At 39.2% G+C, this 19,964-nt stretch overlaps 1 protein-coding gene across 1 annotated transcript in view; it reads left to right on the forward strand.

Annotated features, from left to right (window-relative positions):
• Positions 1-19,964, forward strand: part of CDC73 (cell division cycle 73) — a 102,205-nt gene that overhangs the window by 28,081 nt on the left and 54,160 nt on the right. The window contains exon 10 of the mRNA XM_071436004.1: positions 2,481-2,545. Coding sequence (XP_071292105.1) covers positions 2,481-2,545 — 65 coding nt within the window. The remainder of the gene's footprint in view (positions 1-2,480; positions 2,546-19,964) is intronic.

The raw sequence follows: 19,964 nt of genomic DNA on the forward strand, positions 1-19,964 counted from the left end.
GCAGAGATTGGTTCCCTGCTAGGTGCCTCTCTCCCCTTTGATTTACTTTCTAACTGTGCTGCTGGCTCTGTGGGCCTTTGTTCCTTTGCAATGCTGATGGAGACAGGGAACAAACATGGAGAGATAATTACAAAGTCAGGATTTGTTCTGAGAGGAAAGAAGCCACAGCGGGCCAGGCACAACAGAGGATGGTGCTATGCTGCTCTTGCTATGGGGTGTCTGTGTTCTTTGGAAAGAATATCTAACTAAAATAGTTGGAAATGCTCTGTGTGACAGGCATGAGGAACCCATAATAGGTTAGTCTGGAAAGGACAAAGGTTCTTCTGCTGGTGCTGTTCTGAAATTCACAAACAACTGTCAGCCTAGATGAGGCACCTCTGATTTACATCACTACAAGTCAGCAAAAACATCCCTTCAATTTAGGGAGTTCTACCAAGTATTCTACAAGGCTCCAGGCACCACCTGAAATATTAACATGCTCCCTGCCCTGCAGCAGTGACCTGTATAGTCACAGAGCAACCTGTTCTCCGTGAAGTGTTTGTGCAGTCACCTTTTGACCATTCAAGTTTAGAGGTGTGACCTCTGAGCTAAGACTCAAGGCATAGTTATAGCTTGGGGTTGAGGGGAAAGGTGGGAAGGCCTATCAGTTTATATAGGGAGACAGTATCAATTTTTATAGGGAGGCTAGGCTGCTTTCTTTGGTTTTTTTTTTGTGTGGGTTTTTTTGGTTTTTTTTTTTTTAGTAGAATTTTTTTTTAGTAGAAAGGACTGTATTCATGTGTGTCTGTGCCTCCATTTTACTTTCTCAGAATCATGTCTGTAGTTCAGAAATGTTAATCTGGCAGAAAGGGAGGGGTGGCCTTGAGAAGTGAAGCTGAAGAACAGCTGGAACTAAGGGGACTGTAAAACAAACATGGTCAGTGACATGGGGCATCTTGGCTTGGTAGTGGGTGGCAGGTCTGGCATGACTGAGGGGGAAAAGGTGCAAGCCCAAACTGTTCAGTAAGTAGATAGCTGTCTTTGTGGTGAGAGGAGTATGATAAGTTCCAAACTCTGGAGTATCTTTTTATAGGCACTGGAGAGTTCTTAAATCTGAGAAATTTTTTGGCCTCGTTTCCTTTGAGTGCCTGATGATCTTCATCTAAGGAAGAAAGGATGAGCAAGCCACAGATGCTTCCCACATCATGTGAATGGTTTTCAAGGTTGTCTGGGTTTCAGTTTAAGTTAATTTACTCGTGATGAGAGCAAGAAGCTCTAATGGATTTGAAAATTCAATATTTTTCTTGGACTTTTTTAAAATTCGGGTTGGAGCCATGCTTTGGTTCTGCCTTATTTCTTTGTCTATCGTGACTTTGGGCTGGTGCACAAAATGAAGGGGGTGTAAGAAATGACAAAAACATACCAGTTCCAATTAGCTGTTTCTGCACAGTATCAGTTACCTTTACCCAATTCTACTTGATATAGCCCAGAATTGCTTAGATACAGACAAATGCTTGTTTATCATGGTTTGAGTGGTGATTATTATGCCATTTTAGGTAGAAATTTTTGGATGGTTGTGTGATGGGATCAGTTGATGGTAAATGCATGAGGCTAGGGAATTCACAAAATGAAAAAGGTTTTCTTGTGAGTCCTGTTGGCCCTGTTCAGGAGCTTACTTTGATCTTAAATCGCTGAGAACAGTGGGACAGGGAAGGAGTCTTCAAAAGTAAATAGGATGCTGACAGCAGGTTTAGTCATTGGGCAGTTGCAGGCTTCTGGCACTTAGCATAAATTCAATCTAATTAAAACTAATTACAAAAACCCACCAAAGAATGCCCCTTTTTATAATCTTTAGTCTGGTATTGTGCATTTTATCTAGATTCTGTCCTCTGTATCACATGAGAATGACAGTGTTACTCTTCAGCACTCCAGAAGTCAATTTATAAAACTAAAATGGCCACACTTTTATAGTTGGCATGTAAATTGGTTTCTTAGGTATATTTTTCCATTAATACAGGTTGAGTATGTTGCATTATAATGTATTCTGGGAATATGAATGGGGCTTCTCAGTCTTGTAGTGAGGAGAATTTCTGAGACCCACATGCAAGTTGTAACATATTCTCACAAAGATTTAGGTTTATATCCTTTGTCTGAAGGGCTTCCAATTACTTCATGCCACAGGAAAAAGTATTATTTAGAAGCTACTCAGGTAGCAAATAAAACAGTTGTGATAAGTAGAAAATAATGACATAGTAGCTTTCTGTACTAATTCAAGTATAAAACATGTTAAATGGTTAGAGAAAGCAGCAACATCAAACTGCCCTCTGTCTAAAGAAAGCAGATTTCCTAGTGACTACCCTGTACTGGGTACAGAACCTAAAGCACCACCTGAGGAAGATGTGTCCTTTGACAGAAGAACTCCAGAGAGATTCAGGGATGGCCATTTAGACAAGACACTGCTGTGCTCACAAGGATTTACAGAAGTTTCTTTCTCTTGGCAGAAACGGAAGGCTTCAAGATCGACACCATGGGCACCTACCACGGCATGACTCTGAAGTCTGTGACGGTGAGTGACAACTCTTGGCTCAAATATGTTTTCTGGACATGATTGTAAACATGGATACAGTATATGTTTGGAGATAGAGCCAGCTTCTCCTTCTGGCCTAGGCTCTAGGAGGTCACTTAGATTGAGTAACAATTGCTGAAAGCTCTTGTCTATGAAAAGCCAAAATGTGTTTTGTTTGATCTGCATGTTCTAGAGGTCTGTGCCCCAGGGATTTGTTTGTCTGGAGTAAAAAGGTGTGCAGGGAAGGCTTCTTGAGGTGCAGCCTTTTTCTGTTAACATACCCAGGTTTTTGCTGACCTTAGGTGTGTGTCTGGAAAGGGACATGAGTGATAAAACTATACTCAGAAAACTGAAGTAATGAACCCAGGTTTTAGAGTATTGCTCTGTTTTCCACTCTGCATTTGATAAAGTAAATTTTTTGGTGGTGGAAGAGTTAGACCTCAGCACTACTGTTAAAGCTTTCTAGCTTGGTGAGATGGACTTGTATTGTATGGCTGTAGAGTGCTGTCAGTGGGAGTTGAGGCACTCACAGATGAGAAAGAGAGACCCTCAAACAGATTCCCTTTTCTTTCTTGGGCCAATGTTTGTCTGCTTTTGTGCAAGTGGGTTGAATGCTCTCAGATAAATGCTATTTTGATCTGCTGGTAAGTATGACAAATGCTAGAAAGCTGTGCCCTCATTAAGGTTTTTGCCAGCTGCATACCTATGGAAATGTGATGAATAGACAACACTAAACACTCTCCTAAACCCATGCACTACTTCCAGTTTGCCCTTCTCATAAAATAGGATCTTAAGTAGAAATTTCTGAAAAATATTCAAAGGTTTTTTTGTTTGATAAAAGTCCTTTCCCAAATTTTTTATTCCCAACTCCTCATGACTTAGGATACTGTACAAGAAAATGGAAGGGAATATTTAATGAAAGAATCTATTTAGCAGTAAATTCAGAAATTGATTGGATGAAGAAAAAAGATAACCTGTCATGTCTGAAGATTTGTTCTCAAACTTTGCATGAATTTTGGGTTGCTTTATGAGAAACCAAAGTGTTGTTATAGCAAACCCAGGTTTTTATGGGATATCATACCTGCCTCAAGGGGTAGGGATTTGAAATGGGTTAATAAATGGGTTCTGTTTAAATTGCTCTGTGGGGAGGAAAAAGAAAGAGGAAAGAGAAAAGCAAGATTATAGTCAAGAAGAAATGTCGAAATGTTTTAAGCTTATAAGTGTAAAATCTGTAAAAGTGAAGGGATGCACATTAACTCTAAAAATTATATAGTTTTTTAAGATCATAAAATAAGTAAGGTTTTTTGTTCTAGGAATTCTACCTCATAGATTGAGCATACTGCCTAGGGTTTTGAGGTTGTTAAACTGTCCTTGTTGGTTTCTTCCATTTATGGAGAAAATATAATAGATATTAAATTACAAGTAAACCTTTTTTTAACATAAACCAGAATTTTTTGAAATAACTGTTTAAGAGTGCACGACTGCACATAAAGCATCATCTGGTGTCATGAGAAATATTAAAACCCCATCTGTTACTTAGCTTTTGTCTAAGAAAGAACTGGTGAGGGATTTTTGGAGCCTTATTTTCCAGACTATTAAAAAGGTGCCCTCAATATTTAGCTCATTCATAAATTGCAGTGACATTCTGGCTTTGTGTTTCAGATGGGGGAGAAATAAATCTGTTAAATATGTTCATCCGTTTTGTCTAAACTTTGTCATAGTGATGGACCACTCAGTTCAAACCTTGAATGTCAGATCATATTTTTGTGGAGAATAGTTAATCTCCTGCCATGAAACTATGGAACTATGGAACTTGGCAAGTTTCATATTTTGCTTTTACTCAAGGTTTTTTTATGGTTAGTTTATATTTTTTATGCTAGACAAAATTAGGGAGGAAATGGGAAAGTAATTACTTCCCCATGGTGTTTAATGAGAAAGTACATTATATTCATTGGCTAAATCACAGCAATATGGAGGATAGGATTGGAATTCATTCACCTGCATGATCTCATTGCTGTCTTCATGGTATTGGTATAATTGCTGTAGGAACTCATCAAACATTTCAAAGGAATTCAGAGTTCTAGGTAGCTCTTGATTAGAGGCTCACTTCAAACCTCTGATATCCAGATGGATGCTCATGCTTGAAAGCTTCTTTTTTATGCCATTGTTCTCCATGACATGATGGCTCCTCCATTTTTCCTGTGGTGTTTGCTTCCATTAATGTATTTCTGGAGTGTGGTCAGATTGCCTAAAACTTAGAGTTCTTAACTCCAGTGTGAAGTGATCCACTGTTTGGAGTTGCCCACCTGTAAAATTTGTAAAAGGCTTTTTTTGTTTTGTGTTATATTCCTTACACTGGCACTCTGCCTTGCTGTAACTCTTTGTAAATGATTTTAATGAAATGTGCAAAACTTATGTTTGTGTTTGTTCTTGCTGAAATGTGAGCTGTCCTAGATGCTTGTTCTTTTTAACAGCAAAACAAAAACTTCTTCATCTCGACTGCTTTCTTTTCATCAGTGATGTTGGAAACTTTCTTAGCTTTCAGAATTTGTGCCAGAGCAGATGGTGAATGGTGGGCTTTTTCTGAAGTAATGTCAGCTAAAATAACTTGTGCTGCTGGCAGTTATTCCCTGTAACAGGGTTTTTGCTTGATTGGCACACTACCTCTTAGGAAGAACTGACTTATTTATTGAATTTTTATTGTGAAGGCATGATCTCATTATTCTGGACCTGGAATTGTTTATAGCAAGGCATTTTCCTCCGAAAGATTTTAAAAAATATTTTTTTCCCTATTTTAATACGTGTGGCACCTTCTGTTTGCCTGGCTTGATGATGTTTTGGAAAATTAGTAAGTAAGCTAGTGGTGGTGGCTCTTGCTGCTGGTTCCCCAGCAGTTCAGGTAGCAAACTGTTCAGCATGACTTTGCAAAACCTGCAGCTCTCCCTGCAGGCTTCACTTCCAAGCATAATCCCCTGTGCAGCAGAACAACTTCTGGTTTTTATCCAGGAAAGTTTGGTGTTTGAGGTGGATCAATCTTTGGAAGAGAAGTATGTTTGTATTTCTGTACCACACAGTGTGAGGTGATGCTTAAGCTGATGTTCTGAAGATTCTTTGTTACTTGTGTAAATTGGACATATTTGGGGCTTTAGCCTCCTACTTTTCTAAAGGTTAATGTTAGCTTGGAGGCCAGTGTCATCTGGTGGAAGCCTCGAAGGTGGCTCTCACCTTTTACATACAATGACATGGAATTTTGGACTATTCATTTCTGTAACTAGGATATGTGAAGCATTTAACTGTTAGTGTAGCTCAAGATGTAAAGATGAGAACAGACCAGTTAGCTGCACCTAGGGCGGGATAGGAAGAAGTTGCTTGTTCTGTGAGCACCTGATAAAGCTAAATTCTTCCAAGCTGAGGGCATCCTTTGTATTGACTGTGTGCATTTGCAAATAATAATTGTCTATCCATTACAATTATAGTCATGGTGATGCTGGTTTCACTCATCTTTTTGCTTTTATCCTTGAGTTCTCATGGCTTTAATATGAAAGAAAGAAATAGCATGAAAGGCTGTGGAGTTGTGTGGGGTGATTTCCTCTCAGTTCTGAGTGCCATGGCTGGTCAGGAGCTGTGATTCAGGATTCAGCTGAAACTTGTGTTCAAGTGAACAAGAACTGCACAGCACTACAATGGGCCCTTGTAGAAATTACTTTATTTGCTGGAAAAATTCCTGTTTTCAACTTGGGGTTTCCTTAAGCATTCAGGGCTGCTGAAGCTTGGGAGCTTCCTTTGTCTTTGGTTTTTGCTGCTAGCAATGGATTGTGGCATTGATCACCTGCACTCCTGAGCAGCCAGAGCTACTGTTGGCATCTTCCTCTTCTGTTCAGTGAACAGGCAGGTGCAAGAGCTCCTGCAGTACTGAGCTGGTGGCCTTCCCAGAGAGTCTGGAGCTCCACCTGGATGATCAGTATAGTTAGTGAGGCACTTCACTTATAACAGACTCAAATGCAAATTTTTGTGGTATATTCAAACTTTGTAAGTAAGAAATTCTGTGTAAATTTTCAGTGCTTGAGTTGAGGTTTTTTTTTTCCTCCAAACTGACAAAAGTAAGATCCTTCTTACCATTGTACACTGCCAGGCTTTACAGCAAAATCTGGGTAAAAGTGCTCTGAATAAACACATGAGAGTATCAATAATTAAAGTAAATGCACTACATTTCAGTTACAACAAATAGATTTCATAATCCTAGCAGAAACCAAGTAATTAAATAGGAGTTCCTATGTAAACCACAGTACAAGCAAGTCTAATTTCAGAAGAACTGGAGACTTGTTCAGCACCCTTAAGGTCAACAGCATTTTCCAGTCAGTATCAGATTTGGGGAATTAATTAAGCAAAAGATTTTACTGTTATTGCCCTCAAAATCTTTTGAGTTGGGTACAACCTCTGTAGTTTTTTTTAACTGAGAGGTTGTTTAACCACCTCTGGTGTATCTTCAAAGGAATAGTGTGTGGTATAAACAAATGGAATTACTCAATTATGGCACTTTACACACTGAGCCACTGGAGAGGAAGTGGTTGGGCAGAAACAATTAACAGGGTGTGTGCCTGTGTTTTATATAAAAGACTTAAGAAAATGGATATGCTTCTGTGTGAGGAGGTAAATCCACAGGATCCTATAATTGATCATGAGGAATTTGTGATTCAGTGCCAAAATTCAGAATGGCTGTTTAGAAGCATATGGTGGAGTTGGATGTTGTCTCTCAGTGTTCAGATAAATAATGCTTTTAAAAAGAAAGAAAAACTCAATATATCTTTAATATTAGAGATGGAAGAGAGATACCATTTTATCCACATCAGCAGTTTTCTGTGTCATGTCCTAATCTCATTAAAGTCTTGGGGAACAGTGGGATTGAGTGAGGAGTCAGCAAAACAATGGACTCTTTGAAATGTTTGAAACAGGCTCTGAAGTGCCACATAATTTTTGTGCATTCTGTGCATAAGGTGGTCATTATTCCCAATGTGAGTGCAACAGAGCCTGCCTACACCCCCACTCCCCTCTGCAGGCTGAGCAGCATTCTGTGAATTCTCTCTGTGCATCCATTCAGTTTTTAACCAGCAAGGGGAGGTGAGGAAAATTGTAATCATATAAAATCATAAAGCTACATAGATTTGCATGGAGGGCAGATGTTTTTCATAGATGATACCTGAGGTAGATACTTGTTTTTATTGGGTTTGTAAATCATTTTTCACCATAAGTACACTGCTCTGTAACTAATCCAGACATACCCATGAGGTCCTTGGTCCATTAGGGTTAAGGGCCAGGACATGACCATGAACTGAAAAAATCTTTTAGCTGGAGAAATGGATGTTTCTCCAGAACAGTCTGCCAACAACCTAACACTGCTTTGGGGCAGCAGACAAGAAGGCTTTGTGTGTCTGTGTTACTCTAATGAGAGTGGATAAAATGCAACCAAGAACTATTACTGTATTTTATATTTAAGGCCCACACAACAGTTTCAGTGGTTGGCATTTCATTGCCTCAGTTGTGTTTCAAATATTAAATTGCTTTCCCTTAAAGAGTTTTAGTGTAAATAGTGAAGCTGATACAGACCAAGAAAAATCACATACAAATTCTGCTTTCAAGAAAATGTGTTAGGTTGAATAATAGTGCACTCATTTCCTTTGGGATTGTAAGTTGTGTACATCTGTGCCAAGATATCTGACTGTTGTACTGCGTTGCACAATAACTGCCTGGTTTGTTCCCTCTGATAGCTTTTCTTTCATGTTGGGGTTAAGAACTGCAAATTCAGCTAAAGACAGGGGTGTTGTACAATCAGTCATGCCTCAGGAAGGTAGGCATTGCTGTGTGGCACCAGAGTGCTGCTGAACAAGAGGGAGCAGGAGCTGGAGCTGTGCAGCCTTGCCCTGAGCCAGTGCCTGGGTCCCTGCTGTGTGCACAGCTCAGCTGTGGCAGTGCTCTGTGTGCTCCTGGCACGGCTGGCAGGTCCTGAAGGAGCTGGAGCTGTTTAGCCTGGAGAAGAGGAGGCTTAGAGGTGAACACACTGCTCTCTACACCTTCCTGAAGGGAGGCTGCAGACAGGTGGGGTTGGTCTCTGATAGAACCAGAGGACACAGTCTCAAGCTACATTGTGTAGGTTGGATATTAGGAAGAAATTTTTCACTGAAAGGATAATAAAGCACTGGAATGCTCTTCCCAGGGAGATGGTAGAATCACCATCTCTGGGTGTGTTTAAAAAAAGCCTGGACATGGCACTTGGTGCTATAGTCTGGTTGAGGTGTTAGGGCATGGGTTGGGTTCACTGATCTTAGAGGTCTCTTCCAACCTCATTATTCTGTGCTTCTGATTCTGAGAGGTTGGAATGGAGGAGCCAGACAGGGGAACCCAAAGCATTTCTGTGGACACATTCAATGAGAGCTTTAGACATCCAGGAAGCTTTACTTAAAAAGGCTTGAGGGCCTCAGGCATGTTTGGTGTAAGCTCTGAGATGACCTCCTAGACCTGTCTTGATCCAGAGCTGCATGACAGGAGTGTCTTTGCCAGCCCTAGGGGTATGCCCTGAGAAACTCATCTGCCATGCACACACCGTGCTCCAGGACTGGGATCCTGTATTAATGTTTCAGGAGTCACTCTCATTTGGAAACCTAGCCCCAAATAAAACTGCCTAGGACACTTCATTTGTGTTCTTTGGATTGCATGTCCACCTTTACTTGAGTCCTGTGTAGGATTCTGCTTAGATTCATTTGTGTTTCTCAGGTCTATGGGTTTGTGTGTAATCCAAGTTTTATAGGGTGCTGCTCAGTGCTACCAACTGAACCTGAGCTACAGGTTTTTATACTTTGTCCTAAGAGTTCTGAACAATCAGACATCATGCATTGCACAAGCTTATTTTAAACAACTGGGTCAACACCTTTCCCTCTGCAAATTATCTCCAAACATCTCATGAATATCTAACAGCTGCATCTTCACCTGACAGTTCTGGGGAAAGAACAACTCTGCTGTTATGTAGGGTTGTCATTTATTCCCACCTACAGAAGGTGGTGTAAAGGTCTTGCAGACCCAGTAGAAATGAGCATGTGCTAGATGGGGGATCAAAAAATAATTCACTCTAACAGATCTCCTCCTCCCTGCAGGTTATGGGTAGCCATCCTCTTGTCTTGCAGTTAGAGTTTTAACAAAGTTTTGAAGGTTTCTAGCACACTTTGCAGTTTATAATACAGTAACTAAATCAGGATTACAATTAAAGAATTTAACAATCATCTGAGTAATTCATGTAACTGATGTGAGAACTGAATCAAGATTTCCTTCTCTGGTCAGTTTTTGAGATGATACCATTGTCATTAGGCCCTGTGACACTTTACTGCTTAGTTGTTTGCTTGCAATAGGGTAAGGTAGAATTCATTATTTGTGAAACAAGTTTTCTGCTTTTTCTGCTTGGAGTACTTGCTTATAACTAACTTAGTGTTGTAGTCATACCTTCTTTGGAGCTTGGAAAGTAGGGTAGCTTGTTACCTTAGCAATTTCCATAGGAACTGCCTCAGAGCCCAGGCTCTTGTACATCTCACTCATGCCATTTACTGCTACTTAGTTAAGCTAGAGCACACTCTCCTTCGTGATTTGTTTATAATTATTTTTATATATTCTGTGCTTAGTCCTTGCTGTTGCCCTCTTTGAACACACTTAAGGACTGTTGTTTCAATTTGTGGAGTGTGTTCTGGTGTTGTTCTTTTAAAGGTCCACTTTCTTTCCTTTTTCCTGCACTTGCGGGTTTATTTTGTTGTTTAGTTGAGATTTTTTCCCTTCTGTTGAATTCTTTCAGTATGTGGCTGGGAGTGTGTGATACCAGAGGGTGTCTCTATCTCAATGTGGCAGATTTTGTTCACAGGTACAGAGTTATTACAGCAGTGTGGTATGGGCAGGTGTTCTTCAGTTCTTCAGTCAGAATATGTAAGGCAAAGATAGTCTTTTCTAAGTGCTTTAAACCTGCAGAGCTCAGAACTTAGAATTTTAGGGGCAAATGTTGATGGAATGCTGAGACAAGAGCCCCATTCTTAGTCCTTTGGGGGATGGATTAAAAGTGATGTCATTGGGAACTATTTCCAGGTAGTGCAGCATAACCAATGAGAAGATCAGTTAGAACAGCAAAATAGAACATATTTTTAAGCTTTTTTAGCAGTTCCTTCTTGCACCATTTAAGAAGGTAATTAATTAAGAGTGACTATATTTGGGTCTTGAAATTTGTGAGCTTTTAGTGTTCCATCTAAATGCAGGTGTTAATCTGCCTGTGTCCTTTGTGCAGCCACACTGTTGCTGTTGAATCAGCATCCTCACTTTTAGGATGTCTGTAGGCCAAGTCCTGACTTACTCAGGTTTGCTCCTGGTGGTTCTGGCTAAGTCTGTTCAGTGCAGGCTTTCTCATGAAGTAAATGACTGTAAAGGCCAAATAATGAACTCTGCATTAGTTATGGCTCACTCACCTGGCATTGGGGCAGCAGTGCTCATTCCTCCTGGAGTGTACCTGTGCCTGTGGGCTGCTGGGCTGCCATCTGGAGCTGGATTTGTGCTTGCACTGAGCAATATGCTAGTGCTGACACCACTCACATCACTGCTGCTGCCAGGGTGCTTCCTGGCTCTTTATTCATCTCAAACTCAGCTGAGCTGAGGGAGTTGAGGTGAGATGTGTGTGTATGCAAGTGCATGTAGGCAGGCTCTGAATGATGAATTGGCTGGTTTAATTCTCATTCACCACTTTCTCTGTTGGCCCTCTTTGTTCCCAAAAGGCTTGGGGGATTTTCTGGAGATTTTCGGTTTGGGACTTTTCTAAGTAACACGAGCCTTGTGCAAATGGGACTTAACACTGAAGAAGATGATCTGGTAAAAATAAATCTGGTTCCTTACCTTTGTGAATCAATAAATGTGTAGCCTGAATGCAAATTTGTTTGAGAGACAAACATTTTAATTTTTTTCTAAATGTAAAAGGCTAACCTTGGATCTATGCATCTGTAGTACTTAACTGTTTTGAATAATGAAGGTTTGTCCAATGTACTTGAAATGTCAAATTTATCTAAGGCAGTTGGTCAATTGAAAGAAATTTATAAATAACTATGAGAACAACTGTATTTTTTACAAATAATCATTTCATTAGCTGGCTTATTGTTATAAATGACCCAGACCCCAAATGGGAATGAGTTATGGAAGTTTTATTGAGAACAAAAAAAATCAGCAAAGCAAAAGGGACAGTTCTGGGAGTGTTGCGAAATGCCAGAGGCTTGTGCTCAAAATGGTGTCCTCACCTTTTGTCCCCTGATATTACATCAGCTTTATGCAAATTTACTTTTGGTTTTACATAGTCTCACCCTGTGTCACTCCTTTTGGCAGTGGTGTGGTTTCAACACTGTGGTTATCAGGGTCCTCATTGGATGAAATTCTCCTCCTTTCAGGTCATGTCTCAGAAGTTTGGCTAGGAATAGTCTGTCCAGTGCAAACTTGTGTACCCACATTGCAGCACACCAAACCGTGCTGTCCTCATGAAAACCAATTTCACAACTGGGCTATTGTAACAACATTAACCACTTGATAACATAAATTATCATCTTCATATTAACAATATCATAATATCAATTCAGGTAATACTTTGTGAAATCCAATTCCCACTCACTTGTTCCTCACACCTATAAAACTGTTAGTTAGACTTTATACAGCATGAATATTAACAAAGCATGTTTTTATTTCATCTTACATTTCCATTGCATTTGGCACATTAAGGTTTAGGAAGTCCAACTATTCAGCTGGTTTGCTGCTTTAAGAAACTTAGGATGTATTTTTGGAATTTAAATCTCTTCCTTTCTGTCTCTCCATGAAGATATATGAGTCAGTTTTGTGCATGAGCAACAGATAGGCTTTTAAAATTCAGTTCAAGTGTGAAGGAAAACTTGGTGTGACTAAGCAAAGTGATGTAGTGCTGTGATAAGTTGGCTTGTAGTTAACTGTCAGTCTACTGGCTGCAAATTCATAGTACTTTAATTTAGAATATTGTTAAAAATGCTAGATTTCTTCAAGTGAGCTGAGTGTCTCCTTGTGCCCTCCCTTGGCCTGGAGGGAAGTGCAGCTGCTGAGTTACAGATGGGAGATTTTGGGTGGCTTGGTGCTTGTTTTGAGGAGACACAGAGAAAGCACTGCCTGCCTTTCACTCCCTGGGAGCAGTAATTCGAGGCTTTAATTTCCCTGGCCAGCAATTTTCATAAGAGTTGACAAAGGCAATAACTTTTCTCCAGGTTTTATTGAAATTGGGAAGTAGTTTGGAACCATACTGTGGGAGAAGGGAGGGAGTGTTACTGAAGCAGACTGAGAAGAGGTGGGGTTTGCTGAGGCAGGGAAAAAACCAACTCTGCTTTTGCTTTAGCATAGGAGACTTGAGGGTGCTGCTATTATGCAGCACTATCCATCAGCCCCACTTCCCAGTTACCTCTGGTGTAAATCAGGCAAACAGATTTACATATAACTGAAATAAAAATGGAATACAGTCAGCATTAAAGCCGATAACCTGCCTGATCAATTGTGTTTTATCATGGTTGCTAACTAACAAGACTTGTGGATGGAGAGGGCTTAATAATGTCTTAAGACAAATATTTTGTAGCTAATAATACATAGAATATATTATAATATACAGAGCATATGCAGCTACCTCATCTGGGTCTATAAAAGCCATTCTGTTTTAGGGTGATGATGTGTGCTGTAGCAAATAATGATTTTTATAGTAGCTTTCATATCTGTAATTATGTCTGGAAAATAATGTCAAGAAAAAGCTTCCAAAATATCTGGACATGAACAGCAGGTGAAATGCAGATTAAAGTAGTAAAATACATATTAAAATCCTAAATGGATTTTAATGCTGTATTAGAAATTAAAATCTAAAGGGTCTGAATGTTACATCTGATTTTAAAGGGTAGGTTTATAGCTGGCTCAGATTTCAAAGGTGAAGTTGTAATAAGTAAATCAACTTCCTTGTTCATAGCTGAAATCTTTGGAAAACTGTTTTTGCTGGTTTGTTACAGTTCCCATTCAGAATAATGAAAATGCCTAATCAGGCAGTTTGCTCACCTAAGGTGAGCTAAATATTTAATATGGGTAGCTTGCATGTGTGTGCTATTGTAGTGCACAACAAAACCACAGACTCAGTATGTCTCTTATATTCCTTCCCCTGGCAGGGCTCAGCAGGACTCTTCATGTCCTTTTATTTTCTTCTCTGGAAAGCTGCCTGCACGTGGCTTGTAATGCCAAACACTGAATTGTAAGCTTTTCAAATATGAATGTGGGTATTAGATAATTTTCAAGAATGAGTGCCATAACAGTAATCCATACTCAGGGAACTTTTTATAGGTGGAAATTTGCAGTACACAGAAAATATTTTCAACTATTATTTTATTACTCCTTTATATGGAGCTGAGAGAAATAGAATTTAAAAGGTAATAAATACTCAACATCCTCCAGGTTAAGATCCAGAATGGATTCAAGTTAAACACTAGGATAGTGTTCCTAATATTAGTATACTAATATTTGTGAAAGTTTTCAGGTATGAATAAAAATCATACCTTTAATGAAATAATGTAAGTTTTTCTGATGCCTCTCCTAAGTGGAATGGAAGTGATTGATTACCCTGACATTTCATCTTTGGCATGCTTCAGGGAGTTTTTGCCATATGTTCACTAAAGTGGTGTTTCTTTAGTGAAGTCATATTTAAACTATGGTAAAATGCATAGGAATGTATTGATACTTAATAATTATGGCATAACTAAAGAGTGCTCACAGCTTATGATGATTTTTTTTTTCCCTCTCCTCCCCTCTCTTTTTCTTTTTTCTCCTTTAAACAAAAGACTGACTTTGGCTCAAATAGGCTTGGCCAGTTTTCTCTCCCATCACATTCCCCAGAAGGAAGCTAAATTAATTCTGTCCATAAGAAGATTAAAAGCTGATGGGGTGGGCAGATGTTTGATTTTCTCAGGGGTGAAGGAAGTAGCATGAGCTTCTCTGGCAAGTCTGAAGATAATGGTGGTGGGAGGGAATGTTTTGCTTCTAGTTAAATTGCAGAAAGGCATTTATACCTTTCTGTAATACATTTCATGTGCTCTTTGACATTATCTTGCTGGAAAAATAAAGATGTATTCTGGGTTGATGTATTAGCAGTTCTTTTACTCCAACACTGATTTGTAGTGAATCTGTTATGCTTCAGGATAAATGTAGGTGTTACTGTGAATTTTATTTGCTTTTTACTACTTTGTTTTTCACTTTTAAATGTTTAAAACTTGGATTTTTCTTGCATTATTTATATCTCAGTTAATTTTATGTAGTTTAGTTAGTTTTCAGTTCTTTTGCTTAATATTCTAGTGTTTTTATTTTCTGTTGATAAAACCCTGGCTGCGGTCTGGCTTACTCCTTATGAGCAAGCTCCTGTGGGAGAAACTCAGGGTGGACCCTGTGTGCTTTCTAGCAGAATTCACAGAATTCTTTTCCTGGAATGAACTGATTCTGGAGTCTCATCTCTCTGTGGTGGCCTCCAGCCTGGTGCTGACCTGGGAGCTATAAAATCATTTAAAATGACAAGTTACTTCCTTTCTCATCTCTGGATCCTCCTGGATTCCAGGCTTGTTAAGGGATTTTGTGACAAATGAATAGGTTTCTGGAGGTGCCTTTGTGCTCACACAAAATACAATTAAAAAAATAGCTGTGTAAGGCTTTGGGGTGAAAAAAGCCCTCCCTGTGTCTGAAACATGACTGTGGTTCTTCCTGGTAGCCTTGGTGTCTCTGTCAGTCAGTGCCCTTCAGGGGCTTGAAGACCTTGTGGAAATGCCTCCCAGATTTCTGTTGTAGTTCCCCAAAGCAGGATTTGTTTCAATGGATTAAAATCTTAATTCATATTTCATTTGTAATGAAACACATCAGGACTTTGCAGGGTGGAGCTGTTGCCACCTGAGCATGGCTGGGAGTTGTTAGGAAGTTGAGAGGCTTCAATAATGGTCTGTATTTTCCTGTTGAAGCAAGTACTTCATAGTTCTGCCATTCACAATCAACCTTTTCTCCTTAATACAATGGATGATGCAATCTAAAATGGCAATATACAAGTTTTCCTTAAGGCTATATCTAGATCAAGGCACTCAAGCAAATTAAAGCAAATTACCAAAGTGTTCAACATCAACATTCATAAGTTATAATGCATTAAATTGCCATTGGCTGGTGATGTCTTTAGGAATAAAATTAATTTAGTGAGCTGTATGTAGTTTAATTTCCTTGCTTTACAGTGAGTGAAGGCCAATTTACTCCTGCATTGGCAAACTCACATGGGATTTCAGTTCATTTAAATTAATATGTTTTGACTTCTCACCTTTCCTTGAATCTTGATAAACCTTCAGATCTTTGTTCTCCCATGAAGTTTGGGAGCAGCTTGCCCAGACTGTGATTGCTGCTCCTCTGCTTGCTGGGGTCCCATTCCTTAGGGCTGTGTGGAGCCTACATGGGATTGCAGATGTGATCTGCACCAGGACCACAAATAAAATTCACCTGCTGCTCTTCACTGCAGGCACTGATGGCTGGGTTGCACAGAGCCCTTGATTTATTAACTAACCTGCAGAGCCTGCATATTTTCCACAAGGCACAGTTCAGGATCCTCTGGATCTCCTGGACATCCAGCAGGAAATTGAAAACCTTCTAAGTTTTCCATAATGCACTTGTTCTGTGTGTATTTATAGAGAGAGTTAAAAATTGTAAAGGTATTTTTAACTTTGGGTTTTATTTTGGTTGGCAAGCACAAGGGTAATTTGTTTTGCTTTTGGTTTTATGTTTGGGGTGTTTAAGTTGAGAAAGGAATAGGAAATTAAATTGCTGTGGATGCTTAATAAGCTGTTTATTTTTGGGCATAGTCAGTGCTTTCACACTTTACCTCAATTGTCATTATACAAGAAAAAACACTCATTTCCAGTACTTAAACTGATGAATTGAAGCCTACCACTTAAAATTTGTCCACTTATTTACTTACATAAGCTCTTTAGGGCAGAATATTTTCTCTTTCAAGTGCTTGTCTTGCCTGTGTATTTCCCCTGAAGTATGAGTTTGTGGGTTTTGCATCTTTTATCTCCCTCTTTAATAGAAAGAGATGTACTGTGCAATACTTACTCAAGTGTCACAACTTACAAAGTTGTAATTACTGTCCATTATTCTAAAGGATTTCTACTGGGTTTTAAAAATATTTTCCATTTAATGCAGTTAGCAGCAGCAGAATAAATGTACTGATAATTTCTGGTCCCATTTTGCTGGTGTGGAGGATGGTACAGTCCTAGATTACAACATCCCCATAGTTGTAATTGTGTATATTTTTCAGTAAAATATCCTTGCCTTATATTTTTCAGTAAATGGGGAAACTTGGGTAATATTTCTGTGACTAGTTGGCTAAATTTTACCAACTGCTTAGGGAGGGAGTACTGGTAGTAGCAGGTCCTAATCAACATTTATTTCTATTTAGGTTTTTTTGAAACAAGTAATTTTGATTTGATCTAATATCATCTGATGCCATTGTTGAGTAAAGAGTTGATCTGCAATATATGATCAGTTCTCTAAAAGACTAAATCTTTTTAGTAAGCTTTGAAAATGTTCTATAGAAAATTCAGAAACTGTAGTTTGGTGTTTATTAGAAACAGACAGGTTTGTGTTGTCTCTGGGAGTCATTGGTTTTTAGGGAGTTAGTGTTCACTTGTTCAGAAGGACTAGTTAGAAGATTCTCTGAGAATGAGTGTTTAATGTGTTTTTGAGGTGTTTGGGTGAGGAGGGAGATTGTTATGGGTTTTGTATAGAAAATGCTTCATTTTTCATATTGCATCTTGCAAAGACTCACTTCTAGTGGGTTACAGCATCTCTGATAACTTGAGAAAACCTCTAGCTGTGAAGAGGTAGTTGTAAAAGAGAAATAGGACAACAAGAAAAGAAAGCTTTATTGACAGTTGGAATTTTTTTTTTGACTTCCCAAATCCAGGGACAAACACATTCTTATCTGTATTGGCCACTGAAACAAATGAAATGCCAAATGATTTAGGTGGCTGTGGTGGGAGGCAGCCTTTTTTTTTTTTTTTTTTTTCTATGGCAACACATCTCATTGTCATAATTTTTCACTTCAAGTAACTGACAAAGCCAGTGTGAAATATGTTCAGCAAATATGTAAAGCTATTTTTGCTCAAGTCTTAAAGTGTCACCAAAAAAAAAAAAAACCCCACAAAAAGGAAATTGTCCAGCACCTTGGGTTACACAACTGAACATGATGAAGAGAATGAGGTTCAGCAAGACCCTTAAGCAAGTGCAGGAGGTGCTGCACTGGGCTAGGGCAGTCCATGCTGAGAGAAGGATGCATGCAAGGACTGGGGGGTTCTGGTGGATGGAAAGCTGGGCATAAACCAACAGAGTGCACTCCCAGCCCAGAAGGTGAAGTGAATCCTGGGCTGTGTCACAAGCAGGGTGGCAGAGGTGAAGGAGGGGTTGTTCCTTTGAGACCCCACGTGCAGCGCTCATCCAGCTCTGCAGTGCCTGCCTAGGACAGACATGCTGGGCCTCCTGGAGCAGGTCCTGAAGGTGCTCGTGGGGCTGGAGCTGCTCTGCTCCAGGACAGACTGACAGCTGCAGAAGGCTCTGGGGGAACCCCACTGCAGCCTTCCTCAAAGAGGGCTTGTAGAAAAGAGGGAGAATGCCTTTTGCCAAGGGCACACAGTGACAGGACAAGGGAGAACAGCTGAAATCAACTCAGAGAGGAGATTCAGATTGCAATTCAATGGCAGGAAGAAATTCTTCCCTGTGGGGGTGGTGGGCACTGGAACAGGTTGCCCAGACAAGCTGTGAAGAAGTGTCCATCCTTTCAGAGTGTGAGCATTGTCCAACTGCAATTTATGTTCCATTTCAACTGGATTATAGCTGTGTGTGCTGAAATGGCTGCACTTGGAACTGGAGCAGAAGAACTTTGCTCTGTTCTAGCCAGGATCTGTCATCCAGGGACTGCTTGCTGCAATTCCATTGGTGTGAGAAAAAAGAAGCAACACTTAATGCTCCTGATCATCTGTTGTGTCATGAACATGCTGTGATTTATCTGTTCTATGGGTAAATCAGGGTCTGATGAATTCAGGGACAATGTGAGTACTTCAGGTGCTAATACTATAAGTCCAGGAGAATATTGTGATAAGAAATGGGGGAAAAACCCACTATTCCATGTAAAATATTTACAATGAAAAAAAAATAATCCAAGGTTTATAGGTGTTTTTCCTTACTGAATTGGAAGAGGTAAAACATTAAAACTTGACTGGTTGCCATACTCACAGGCGAAACCCAAGTAGTGTTTCATAAAACTCTCAAATTATGGAATGTGTGCAGAAGATGCTACTTAACGAAAGTGTGCTCATGGGTGTAAATTCTTTTTAATGAATAGGAGGATGGGTAGGGAAAAAACTTCATTGTGTAGTTTATTCTTGTTTTTCCATTCTGCTCTGCTAGCATGAAATTTGGACAATAAATCATTCAAATTACTTAACTTCTTCTAGTAGAAAATATGAAAATGGTGCAAGGGAAAAAAAGAAAATTAAAATGTTTGAGGGATCCAGGCAGTGCACTTGTTAATGACTAGGACAGCATTATATTTCATTTAGGCTTAGTGCCTCCAAACTATTGTCACAGGGCTGTCATTCCTTTATTAACATTAATGAAAGCTGGTTATCTGAAGTTGTTTGCAGCATCCATTTCTCAACTGAATTTTGGTTAGGGAAAAAAAAAATCATACCTTTGATGGATGTAGCAAACAGATTTGGCTGCTTTTTTAAAAGGGGATATTTCACAGCTGGATAGTAGGCAGTAGTGACTACAGCTTTTAACTCAGAAAAAAAAATTATTTTTTTGTAAAGTAAAAGAATTGTGATTATCTATCATTCTTGCCTAATTTGTTTTTTTTACCATTTTGAGAATTCATGGAAAAGATTAGGTTTCTTAATTAATCTGGATAACTTCCAAATCAGTTAAATCATGTAAGATTTGATCAAATAATACAAGCAAACTGCTACATCAGGTTTTAAAAATGATTTCAGATTTGGAAGACAGAATTTTGTCACACCATAAAAAGAGGTATTATTGAAAATACTTTACTGTTGAAGAAAGATCTATATAACAATATGGTGATTTCTGGGGGTTTGCTGGATTTTGGTTGGTTTTTGCTTTTTCCCATTGGTATACCTCACTGTATAAGCTTTGTAATTTGCTTTTTGAGCAATAGAGGTGTCAGTTCTTGCCTCAGCTATGTATGAGTTATTTACTTTTATTTTAGAATCTTGAGTAACATTAAGAGCACCTCTGAATTGTCTCATTTCTTTACATTTTTGGGACGTAAAAATGT

Source organism: Agelaius tricolor, unplaced genomic scaffold, assembly GCF_023055355.1.
Source record: "Agelaius tricolor isolate 1412-34295 unplaced genomic scaffold, bAgeTri1.0.p SCAF_11, whole genome shotgun sequence".
In the NCBI taxonomy this organism is placed as follows: domain Eukaryota; kingdom Metazoa; phylum Chordata; class Aves; order Passeriformes; family Icteridae; genus Agelaius; species Agelaius tricolor.